Genomic DNA, 13045 nt, shown 5'->3' with positions numbered 1-13045 from the left:
CAAATCTGAATATGTAAAGAATCGAATAAATCGTTTATAACAAAAATGTATTTCACCTTTTTATTTATGAGAATAAGGTTATCTCAGTGCTAAAGATAAAAAGGAAACAATGCTGAACACTTTTTCTTCTAGAATAAGCAACATTAAACTACTGATATATGGGCTAATTGAAGAATACTTCAGCTCCTTTAATGTCATTTCCAGTAACACTTTTCTTTAGTAAGTAGTTGACCCCTGAACAACACAGGTTTGAACTGCACAGGTCCACTTATACTGGGTTTTTTCAATACAGTAAATACTATAGTTCTACACCATCCATGGTTGGTTGTGGCCACGGATATGGAACCGCGGACAGGGAGGGGTCCTGTGTACAGAGAGGCTGCGTACACGGGACCACTGACTCTCAGTTATGTGTGGACTCTGACTGGGCAGAGGGTCGGCGACCCAGTCCCCATGTTGTTCAAGGGTCAACCATATTTATTACAATTTGTCATGTATGCTGTGATCAACTATGTAGGACTAATAATCATAGGATAAAGCAATCCATAACTTTTTTTTAATCTTAAGAGCCGTATGGTTCCTGGGAATTTAAGAGAAACTTAGATTTCAATTTCCATACATGTTTTTCTTGCAAGGAAATGAGAGTTGATCAAAAATATCTTTGAACAGGAAATATACACTATGTCAGCATCAAATTCTATGGGCTGCGTAGAATGGAAACATGAGTTCAAGGGGTAAACATTATGATATAACATTTCTGACTCTTAAAGAAGAGCTTATTCATATTTTAAAAATGAATGGTATTACATTTCTTTGGATTTCAAATATAAGAGTGGTGTTAGAAATGTCATTTTTAATATGCCAGAGATTAGGCTGTAAGCACAGCTGACCCTTGAACAACTCGGGGCAGGTTACTGGTGCCGACCCTCCATGCAGTCCGAAGTCCGTGTGTAACTTAGAGTCGGCCCTCTGCATACATGGGTCTGCGTCCCCGGACTCAGCCAAGGCCAGACGGCAGCACTGCAGCATTTACTATTGGAAAAAACCTGCACATAAGTGGACCTGCACTGTTCAAACCCGTGTTGTTCAAGGGTCAATCGACTGTACCTACACTTAAAATGAAGAATTTTATATGTCCATCAGAAACTTGGGAAGTGATACATGATCCATTTGTATGGTATAACATCTGGAGAATAACAGCAGTACCTCTTAGGGTAGCTGCGAGAATTAAATGAGTCACTACAGTATGTGCTTAGTATTGTACCAGGCACGCAGTAAGTGCTGTATAATTGTTACCTATTTTCCTCAAAGCAGTCCTGGTAAGGTGAACATTAAATTGGAGCAGATGATTCAGTATTAGGAGTCTGCTTTCAAATTCTGGCGTCTTTCCAACTAAAGTACACTGTCTCCACGAACCTGCATTTACCAAGCCAATTTCAAGCTAAGACCAGACATTCCACAGTTTTACCCATAAAATTTAAAGCGTTGGGAAGTGCATGTTGTGAAAAGGTCAGTTATAAAGCAAAATTCCTCGTCCTAAGACTGATAAGCTTACGTGTTTAAACATTAAAGAGATGAGCAAACACAGAGAAACACATAATGATAATTTGGTTTTCTTTCAGGTGTGACAAAACTCAGAGCTAATTGTCAAAGTATAGAACTATAATCATTTGACGAAGTGCAGAATTACAGGGTTATCATTGCAAATTAGAGAAAGCAAGGAGAGAGAGACAAATGTTCAGTGTAAAGACTAAATAACGTTTTTAACGTGGCCATCAGTATTTCACTCCCATCAGAATAAAGTAGCCTACCTTTATCCTCCAATTTTAAAACTCTGCACGAGTATCAGCTATATAAACAAAAAGCGATGCTCAGAAGAACAAAGGATGTTTTGGGTGATTTTTCACTCTCTGAATACTAAGCTGAGACCACAGTTCTCTTCACTTCGGGAATTGCAGAAGGAAGTCAGCTATAGAAAGAAGCTGACAAAGTTCTAAACTAATGATGGTGACCTTTGTGCCAGGTTTTTGTTGACTCTGTCAGCACATTATTCCCTAGAAGTCAAGGAAGTAACAAAAGCAAAGGCGAAACATAATTTTAAAGTTTAACTGCTCAATAGTCTCAAACGTCTAATTTCCATCCTTCTTTGCTGAAAACTGCACTTATCGGGGTTTCACTAAATGTCTGTCTACTCCTAACTCCCCACGTTCCAAGGAAATAATGCACAGGACTCATCGTCTTGGGGCAGAGGGTCCTGTGTTTCAGTGGCAGCTCCGGCTGATACACAGTGACTCTATCTTCCAGATGTGACTGTTTTGGCGGGGGGGGGAGGGAAATTAGGTATTACTCAGTACTTAAAACTGAAAGAATTCATTCATTTCCGTAGCGGAGAGCAAATTGCGAGGTAAAATACTGTAAACTTGGAGCTGTAAATGTCTTTTTTGCTGGCATTTTGCCTAAAAGGGCAAACGATCTTTTACAGAATAACTTATATTACTCTGGTAATGTAAGTCATCAAATTTTAACATGAAATAAAAGAGTAATGAACAGCATTCTTTTGTGTTCATTAACACTATGTTACTAATAACAAATACCTCGTTTAAATATTTTATATAATGTGTAAGTCAGCCTGACAAATATTTGATAACAAGCATACCTGAATACATTATTCATGCAAGTTCAACATAACCATATTAAAGGCAGAATACAAAATCTTTGGCTGCAGGCACCATAAATTATCACATATTCCATTATTATTTAGTTAATTTGGAATGTACAAAGACTTGCTCTTTGTTTTACAGAACTGACAAGTACGGGAGGGCTGATGCTTATATTATAGATGAAAATCTATTTTTGACACATTACTATAAAACACACTCATCTTACACAACACAAGGTAATTTATAAGGCTCTGTGGAATACTCCTAAAATGTGCTGCAAAGAAAAAAAAACTATAAACGTTAAACCAAAGGAAAAAACCAAAATTTAATTAAAACTATATGACAGAAATATCTAATTTATGGTTGTATATACAGAATACAGTTATACAATACTTTTAAGTACAGAATTTTGAGGAAATGTTTTAATAATCTGGAATTTATTTTTGAAGTTTACATTCTAAGACTGACTTATGAGACACAATAATTAAGGGCCTACTCTTATCATATGTAAGATCTGGATTTAAGACTTGCACTTATTCTTTTGCTTCTTAAATCTGATTTGAATCCATTACAGAGGAATAGCCTTAAGTCTCAGAGAGTATGTACTTTTAGTAACCTAGAAGCAATTTTCCTGTTTACTATAATTCAACGTCATTTTGGCCTTTTTCAATCACAATAATTACAAGAAAAATGTTTACTCTCTTGTTTGCTGTGACATGTTCACTCATCAGTATTCATGATTCTCAGTCTGGTTTCTGGATAAGCAATTATCTCTGCTTATTTTTCTCTCTTTGCTTTTTGTCTTGTGGGCAATTCAATGTTAGATCCTGGTAACTAATAATGAAACTCAAAATAGTTAGATCTGTATTTCTATAACTATGGTAAAAAATTTTGATAGAAGTTTAAATTATCATTCAAATACTTATTTTGGGGATTATCTGTATATTATACTTGTCATCCTTACGGATGGAAACCTGTGTTACATGAATCTGTAAGCTTACGCTGTATTTAAAGAATGTAAACAGCTAACTTTCCATACAGTGTCCCACACGCCTCGGTACTTAAACATTTAAAGGGGGCAAGATAAAGAGTAGGAAACAGACTAAATTCAGGACTCACAGATGCACAAACCAGTGACACAAAAGGCCTTGTTCAAGGACGACAGTGTGCGTGAAAAAGGCAAGAGTTACCTGTACCTCCCACTTCATCTGCCCGAGCTTCAGGCCCCAGGATTTCTTGTCCTTCCTTTCCTGCTAAAATTAAAGAACAAAGCATTAAGATAGATCCACCTCTCACCAACATTTTAACTTCTAGAAATCTGAAAAGGAAACTTTCAGATTATATTTGGTTTGGATTTTTTCCCTTTTATAAGTATAGTATTATCTCCTAGTAAGGAAAAGCTTTTTAAAGAAATTAAGCAGATAGTTTTACAAAACTCAGATATTTTAGTGAAGCGAAATAAGTGAAGATGTGTATGTAATTCTGAACGCATACATGTCTTAGAATTATAAGCATACTAGGATTTTAGCATTTTTTTTTAGGAGAGGAGACCTACCTACAGGCTGTAGGATTCCTTTTTGCATCTCCTTCCCGAAGCACAAATTGCTATGTACTGGGTACTGTACTAGATGCCTTATCAACTCATTTCCTTTCATCTTCATAACTACCTTCTTATAAGTTTAAAAAATCCCACCAAAACATGAGGCTTTAAGAGGTTAAACAACCTGCCTAAGGACACACGGTTACTGGGTGGTGGAGGCGGAACTTGCATGCAGGTCTGAATGGCTCTAAAGCCTACTTGCTACTCCACCTTGGCCCCTCTCACGAGACGGAGTCCTGGACAACCAGAGAGCAGGCTGGACCAAACTGCAGTGTGCCCAGAGCAAACACCTGTAGACTATACTTTTTCTTTCACTGTATTTATTATTCTAACTACTGACAAGTAGTAATAAATGATAACAGTGTAGGTACTAATAAACATTTTAGTTGTCTATTATCTGTCTCTGCCACCTATATATGTTTGTAATGAACTCATAAGATCAGAGTAAATATGCACATTATTTAGGCAAGCAGAAAGTTTGCTTTATATATTTAGGTACATTTTATTCATTAAATAGTTTATTAAGAACCTGTGCACACAAAAAGATAAGTTAAAAACTGCTTTCGGAGTATATATCATAATTATGATCAGAAGACTTACAGTCATATTAAAACATTGTGTAGTTATCTTCACTCCAATCAATCCCATTGAATATGTCAGTCAAAAATCTTGATTTAGATTTCCCCTAAGTTTGATCATTGAATTGAGAAATAGAGCACTAATCAAGTAAAATGTGCTCACATTAAAGCATGTATTTCCTTAAGTGTCCTGGATTGTCGGGTGGATTTATTCAGTGGATTTTCTGTACTCATTAACTGTTATGTTACTACTTAAAGACGATCATTATGTGAAAAACAGTTAAAATACGCACAGACCTCTCTAGATCAGCATAAAAACCACTGTCTAAAGTGGATTATGGGGAGACTAACTTCTGCCGAAGAATTCTCATTTTGTATTTGCCATCAGCAAAATGACAATTTAAAAATCCCTGGTCAAGTGCTAACAATACTGTAGGATAAACACTAGTATTTGGTAAGTGTCTGAAAATCTCTAATGTCTTTTTTTCCTCTTCCTCCAAAGCATCTACTTGAGCTAAAATAAACAGTGTGCCAAGTGGGCAATTATATGATAGTAATACAGGTACTTACTACCGCACATGCGCATTCTCTATTTCTCCTCAAATGAAGATCAAAGCAGGCAGAGCTATGACTTGCTAAGGTGGAAGGTTGATATTAAAGTTTAAAGTGCTATTTTGGACCTTATTGATTTGACTACCTACAGTTACTATTATAGCTAATTTAAATACTGTGTGTGATTCAATTAAATCATTCACTTCTTCATTCCTTCTGCTGGAACCCAGGCTGCTTAGACGAGCATGCAGCATATGTCAGAATCTGGTCCCACACTCACCACAATTCGAAACCCGGAAGTGTCCATTCTTTCCCTCATTACTGGGGCTGGAATTTTGGTTCAATAACTAAAACCATGTCAACTAATGAAAACAGAAACGGTGCTGATGCTGGGCTGTAAGGTGGGCACACTCCTCTTGCTGCAGACTGCTACCTGGGGCAGCCCCCCGCACCGCCCACTGCTCTGTCCAGGGGTCAGCACGAGGGTGTCTGGAACAGGGGCTGTTCTGAATGTTTCTCAGGCAGCGATCTCCCTCATGTGTTCTGACCTTACTTCTAGTTTTAAGAAATATATGAGGGGTAAAGTAGTTGAATCTACTTGTACATAAGACTTTCTCTCCTGTAAGACTTAATAATGTCAACACATTATGATTGACCCACCTAAATGCAGCTTAGGAAGGAAAACCAGAATGCTCCTGAGGCTTTGACTTTTAGTCTCAATTCCAAAGCAAATATATAAAGGAAAAACTCCTAAGTAACAAGACTTTAGTTTTTTAAATAAGGGTAAAATATAGCTGCAATAAGTCATAAACTACTACTCAGCAACAAAAAGGAACAGACTACTGATACGTACAACTTCAGTGGATCTCCAAGAAATTACGGAGAGTGAAAAAAGCCAATCCAAAATGTTACATACTGTATGATTCCACTTACATGACATTACTGAAATGACAAAATTACAAAAATGGAGAACAGCTTAGTGGTTACCAGGGGTTAAGGGTGGGCTGGAGGGGAGGAGAGGGTGGGTTGTCTGAAGGCAAGTAGGGAGCCCTGTGGTGATGGAATGCTCTGTATCTCACCTATGTCAGTGTTAATATCCTGGTTATGATACTGCACTACAGTTTTACAAGATGTTACCATTGGGGGAAACTGGGTAAAAGGTACAAAGGCTCTCTGTATTATCTGTAGATCTAAAACTGAATTATTTGTGAATCTATAATTATTTCAAAATTGAAAGCTTAGTTTTAAAAAAGTCAAAGGCAAATAGCACACATTTAGATCAAAATAGACAGCACTTGTTCATTTTGCCAAAGGATGAAAGTCCTAGCAAGTAAAAGTAAGAATGACAAATGCAATTGATTTTAATTAAAAACCCAGAAGCTTACTATCAATGGCAAGATAGAATAGTGCGAAGTACAGGACTGATTAACACATTTAACACATTAACACTAAACCTTGCATTTCTGAAATTCATACCAGGGTGTTTCTAACCATTTCACATGTTTCTGTGGGAACACTTTGTAGCAATGGCTAATAAGGCACAGTAAGTGGCTAAATGAATCAGATTTTCCTTTCCTGCTTTTGTCCCTTCCTTGATGACACACATCCACATATGCCATGCACATTTATATCTGCTTCTTCTCAAGCTGTTTTCTCTGCGAGAATGCTGTTACCCATTCATCTGAGTAACTTCTACTAATCTGATTCTTTAAAGATCAGTTCACATGTCTCTCATTTTGTAAGTCTTCCCTGACCCTGCTCTCTGCTATCCCCACCCCGCTGTTCCTATTACAGGAGTACTATCCAAAAAGCAAATGCCGATAATACAGTATAGTATAGTATAGTATAGTATAGTATTAGTATAGTATAGTATTAGTATAGTTTAGTACAGTATAGTATTAGTATAGTATAGTATTAGTATAGTATAAGTTTAGTATAGTATAGTATAATATAGTATAGTATTAGTATAGTATAGTATTGGTATAGTATAGTATAGTATTAGTATAGTATTAGTATAGTATAGTATTAGTATAGTATAGTATTAGTATAGTCTTAGTATTAGTATAGTATTAGTATAGTATAGTATAGTATAGTATTAGTATTAGTATTAGTATAGTATTCAAACTTTATTTAGGGGTGAAACATTTGTTTCATTATGTACTTTTTCAGAACCTTTCCAGACAGTGCCATCTTCCCTTCTAATATCCTTTAGGTTCTACATATGAATTAATATACTTTTGGTATAACTGCCCATCAATGTCATAGTAAATATAATTCACAACCCCCATGAATACCTGTTAACTTAGATAATGGTAAAAAGAAATATACACCTGGGGTCAGCTTTGGTTAAGATGGAGATAAACCACCTGTGTGTCCCACTGGATGCAACTAAAGCACTTGGGGGGATGCAGGCAGGGGCAGTGTGAAGCCTCTGGAAGGTGACCACAGCAGGAAGGCAGGCAGGGGAGGAAGGCTGGGCCCCTGAGCTGGAAGTGATCCCTCCCACCCCGGCCTGGGTTCAGGGAGGCCCAAAAGCTGGACGTCAACACTGAGGCACGGAAGAGCGTGTTAAGAAAGCCCTCTACTTTAGGCTCAGGGAGCAAGAAGGGGCTCAAAGAAGGGAGAAATATGCATTTTTCCCTCTTTTGTCTTGTGTCCCAGCCCCCAGGTCATTCCACAGTGGTGGGAGAGGCCATGGTGACAGCAGGGGCCTAAGGGTACCTAAAACTCCAAGGGAAAGGGACCTTCTTCTCCAGTCAGAGGACCAGAGCCTGAAGATGGTGCACAAATGTCCACTGAGTTCTTCCTCCCAGTCTTCTTGCGGCCCTTCTTCTCGCAGTCATAGTTGCAGGAAGTACGCATCAGGTACGGCAACAAAGTCCCAGGTTTTTGTCAGAAGACTGAACAGGGGAGTCCCAAGGAACTGGAAATACTGAGGAGACGGTGGAGAGGGAGAGGCGTGGGAGAGAGACTGCACAAAGCTGTCTGTGAGCTCCAGGGTGCATCCCAAGCTTCTCACGTGTGGATCTGACCCCAGACTCTGAGAACTGAAGTGTGGGATAAGATCACTACTCATGTCCCAGACTGGCCACTGCATGGCACAGATCTGAAAAGCACTGCAAAGGCTTGAAAACTGAACTGATGTTGGAACCACGACCCACAGAAAGCTGCTTGGAACTTACAGCCTGATACACTGAATTGCCTGCTAAACCAAAAATACAAAAATTCTCCACAGGATTTAAATAACAACAAGGGTCTCATTAAGACAATACTCAAAATGTCCAGGATACAATCCAAAATTATCTGGCGTACAAAGAACCAGGAAAATCGCAGTGCCTGTGGGAAAAGGTGATCAAAAATGGCAACACTGAGATGACACAGATGTTGAAATTATAGGACAAAGACTGTAAGCCAGCTACTGTAAAGGTGTTCCAAGAAGTAAGGGTGAACACTCCTGAAAAGAGTGGAAAGATAGAAAGTCTCAGCAAACTCTCATCAGCAAATAGAAGATATAAAAAAGAATCAAAAGGAAACTTTAGAACTAAAATTACAGTGACAAAAATGTAAAAAAAAAAAAATCACTCGATAGGCTCAATAGCAAAATGGAGATGAAAGAGGAAAGATCAGTGAACGTGATGATAGAGCAGTGAAAAAAATTATCTAATCTGAAAAACAGAGAGTAAATGATTAAAAAATAGTCTTGAGATGTGTAGGATAATAATAAAGTATCTTTCATGTCACTTAAGTCCCAGAAAGAGAATGACACAGAAAAAAATATTTGAAAAAATAATGTCTAAAAACATCCCCAATTTAACAAAAGACACAAATTAATAGATTCAAGAGGTTAACTGAGTCTCAAATAGGGTAAAGCCCCCCAAATCCAGGCCCAGATCATGAGTCAAACTCTGAAAACTAAAATTAAAAAGAATCTTGAAAAGAGAGAAAATGTAGCATGACTATAAAGGGAAGAATGATTCAAAAGACAGCATATTTATCATTAGAAATTAAGGATTCCATAAGGAAGTGGAACATTTTTAAAGCGCTAAAAGAAAGAAAAGCCTCTCAACCCTAAATTCTACATCCAGTGAAAATATACTTCAGAACTGGAGGTAAAATAAAGAGATTCTTAGATAAAAGAAATCTAGCAGAGTTCGTTGACAGGAGACCTCATCTAAAAGAACTGCTAGAAGGAGATCTTCATAAAGAAGGGGAAATGATATTAGAGGGAAACTTGAAATGTCAGGAATGAAGGAGAACATAAGAAATGACAACTACATATGACAACTACAACATGAAGGAAGGAGGGTAAAGGGACCCAGTGGGTGCAAGGTTTCTATATTTCACTTGGAGTGGTAAAATACTGATTCTAAGTAGACTGTGAAAAACATGTAACATTCAAATCTATAGAGCAAAGTAAGTCAGAAAGAGAAAAACAAATATCGTATATTAACTCATATATGGAATCTGAACAAATTGGTATAGATGGTCTTATTTATAAAGCAGAAATAGAGACACAGACGTAGAGAACAAATGTATGGATACCAAGGGGGAAAGGGGGGGCGGGTTTGGGATGAAGTGGGAGATTGGGATTGACATATATACACTACTGGTACTATGTATAAAATAGATAACTAATGAGAACCTACTGTATAGCACAAGGAACTCTACTCAATGCTCTGTGGTGACCTAAATGAGAAGGAAATCCAAAAAAGAGGGGATATATGTATATATACATATAGGTGATTCACTTTGCTGTACAGCATAAACTAACACAACATTGTAAAGTAACTATACTCCAATAAAAAATTTTTAAAAATAGAGCAACTACTAAAAAAAATCTATATAAAGAGATAGTCAAAAATGAAATAAATAAGTGAAAATGTAATACTAAAACATATTCAAATGGTCCAAAAAAGACAGGAAAAGAAGAAACAGAAGAATGAAAAAACGGTAAACAAATAACATACAATCATAAACCTAAACCCAAACACCAAAAGTTACATTAAATATAAATGGTCTAAGCAAGCCAATTAAGGGACAGAGATTGTCAGAACAGATTTTAAAAAGCAAGCTCCATCTGTAGTTCTCTACAAATAAGTTATTTCAAATGTAGTGATACAGGTATGTTAAAAGTAAAAGGATGGAAAAAGATATACCATACAAACACTAATGAAAAGAAAGCTAGGGTGATTATTTTAATATCAAAGTAGGCTTTGGAGCTAAGAAAATTACCAGAGATATAGAGAAACATTATAATGATAAGAGGTCAATTCACCAAGAAGACATAACAATCTTAACTTTGTATGAATCTAGCAACAGAGCTTCACAATAGGTGAATGAGAGAACAGAAAGCAGAGGCAAATCCAATTATAACTGGAGACTTCAATAGTCCTCTCACATTAATTGACAGAACAAGCAAACAGATAAAGTCAGCAAGGATATAAAGAACTAGGCAACATTAACAACTACCAGATCCAATTGACATTTATAAAACATTCACCCCAATCTTTTTCAAATGCACATAGAACATTCATGAAGACAGATCACATCCAGGATCATACAACAAAACTTAACAAATTAAAAAATATATATAACACAAAGTATGTTCTTACCATAATGAATATAAACTAGGTATCAGTAGAAGAAAGAGGAGAAAATCTCTAAACACTTGGGAAATTAACACACTCCTAAAGAATCCATGGGTCAAATAGAAAAATGAAAAACAATGTATCAAAATTTGTGGAATGTACCTAAAACACTGTTTAAAGGGTAATTTACATTATTAAATGCTTATGTTATAAAATAAGGACTCAAATCGAAATTCTATGCTTCCATGTTAGAAACGGGAAGAGAAGAGAAAAATAAACCCAGGGCAAACAGAAAGGAAGAAGTATTAAGATCAGAAATCAATAAAATTCAAAAAAGAATAACAGAAGAAAGCAACAAAAGATTCTTTGAAAAGATCAATAAAATTGACAAACCTTAAGTAAGACTGACAAAAAAAGAGGGAAGCCACAAATTTCTAATATCAGGAATGAAAAGGGGCTATCACTGAAAAGCCAGAAGATATTAAAAGGGTTATAAGGGACCACTATGAGTCCAAGGAGTAAACATTAAGATATACATTTCTGACTCTTAAAGAAGAGCTTATTCATATTTTAAAAAAATGAATGAAAGTAGTAAATGAAGGTATTAAATTGCTATGGATTTCACATATAAGAATGATGTTAAAAATGCCATTTTTAATGTGCTAGAAATTAGATTGTTTTTTGTAATTATTTACACCTAAAATGAAAAACTTTATATGTCCATTATGAAATCTGTGAGGCAGTACATAATCAGTTTACAAAATATAAATTTGGAGGATAGTAACCGTACCTCTTAGGGTAGTTGTGAAGATTAAATCAATATAGTATATGCTTAGTACTGTACCAGGCACATAGTAAGTGCTATGTAATTGTGAGCTATCTTCCTTAAGGCAGTCCTGTAAGGTTAACGTCTCTAACACACATGAATTTGAAAACTTTGAAATGGACCATTTCCTCAAAAACTAGAAACTACTACAAGTCATCCAAGATGAGATGGTTAACTTGAATATTCCTATAACTGTTTTAAAAATTGAATTTGGAGTTTAAAACCTTCCCCCAAACAATATAAAATTCTAGCTCCAGATGGTTTTACTTTAAATTTTTCCAGACAGTTAATGAATTACACTAAATTTAAATAATATTTTCAAGAAAATGAAAGAGAAAGGAAGACTTTCCTGCTAATTTTATGAGGTCCACATTACCCTGATATCAAAATCATGTAACAATATTGCAAAAAAAAAAAAAACCCACCTATAGACCAATATCTCTCATGTACATTGGCACAAAAATCTTCAACAAAAAATTACCAAGTCATATTCAGCAATATATGAAAACACAATGACTAAGAGGGGCTTTTCAGGGAATCAATCTAAGGCTGGTTCAATACTGGGAAGTCCAGTAATGCATTCTACTGTGTTAACAGGCTAAAGAAGCAAAACTGCATGATCATATCAACTGATGCAGAAAAAGCATTTGAAAAAATTTCACACCTATTCATGATGAAAACTCTCAGCAAACTAGAAATGAAAACTTACTCAGTTTGATAAAGAGCATCTACAACAAAGCTACAGTTAACATTATATTTAAAAATAAAAGATCAAATACTTCCCCCTCTAAGATTGGGGAAAAGAAAAATGCCAACTCTCACCACTCCTGACATCTTTTAATAGAAAGAAATAAAAGTTATGCAGATTAGAAAGGAAGAAAAACTGGCCCAATTTGAAGAGAAGACTGTCTACATAGAAATCTCAAGGAATCTACAAAAAAGTTCTAGAACTAGCAAGTCTGCAGGATACAAGGGCAACACACAAAAATGAATCATATTGCTTTCTATATAACAGCAATGAACAAATGGAAACTTAATTAAAAACAAAACATTCACAATAGTTTCTCCCTTCAAAAATGAAAGACATAGGTTTTAAGTCTCTCAAAACATGTTAATGACCTGTTTTAAGTCTCTCAAAACATGTTAATGACCTGCATTTTGAAACTACAAAACACTGAGGCAAGAAATCAAACAATACCTATGCAGGACAAGAAAAAAAAATCAACATACAAAAAATCAGT

At 35.9% G+C, this 13045-nt stretch overlaps 1 protein-coding gene across 5 annotated transcripts in view; it reads right to left on the bottom strand.

The window, feature by feature from the left end:
• Positions 1-13045, bottom strand: part of ZEB1 (zinc finger E-box binding homeobox 1) — a 190594-nt gene that overhangs the window by 41925 nt on the left and 135624 nt on the right. For 2 of the 5 annotated variants that reach the window (XM_032624697.1, XM_032624702.1), the window contains one exon: positions 3851-3913. In XM_032624697.1, coding sequence (XP_032480588.1) covers positions 3851-3913 — 63 coding nt within the window. The remainder of the gene's footprint in view (positions 1-3850; positions 3914-13045) is intronic. The other 3 variants (XM_032624698.1, XM_032624699.1, XM_032624701.1) reach the window with 3 other exon arrangements.

This window comes from Phocoena sinus, chromosome 2 (assembly GCF_008692025.1).
Source record: "Phocoena sinus isolate mPhoSin1 chromosome 2, mPhoSin1.pri, whole genome shotgun sequence".
Lineage (NCBI taxonomy): Eukaryota > Metazoa > Chordata > Mammalia > Artiodactyla > Phocoenidae > Phocoena > Phocoena sinus.
This window is presented reverse-complemented; position numbering and strand designations above follow the sequence as displayed.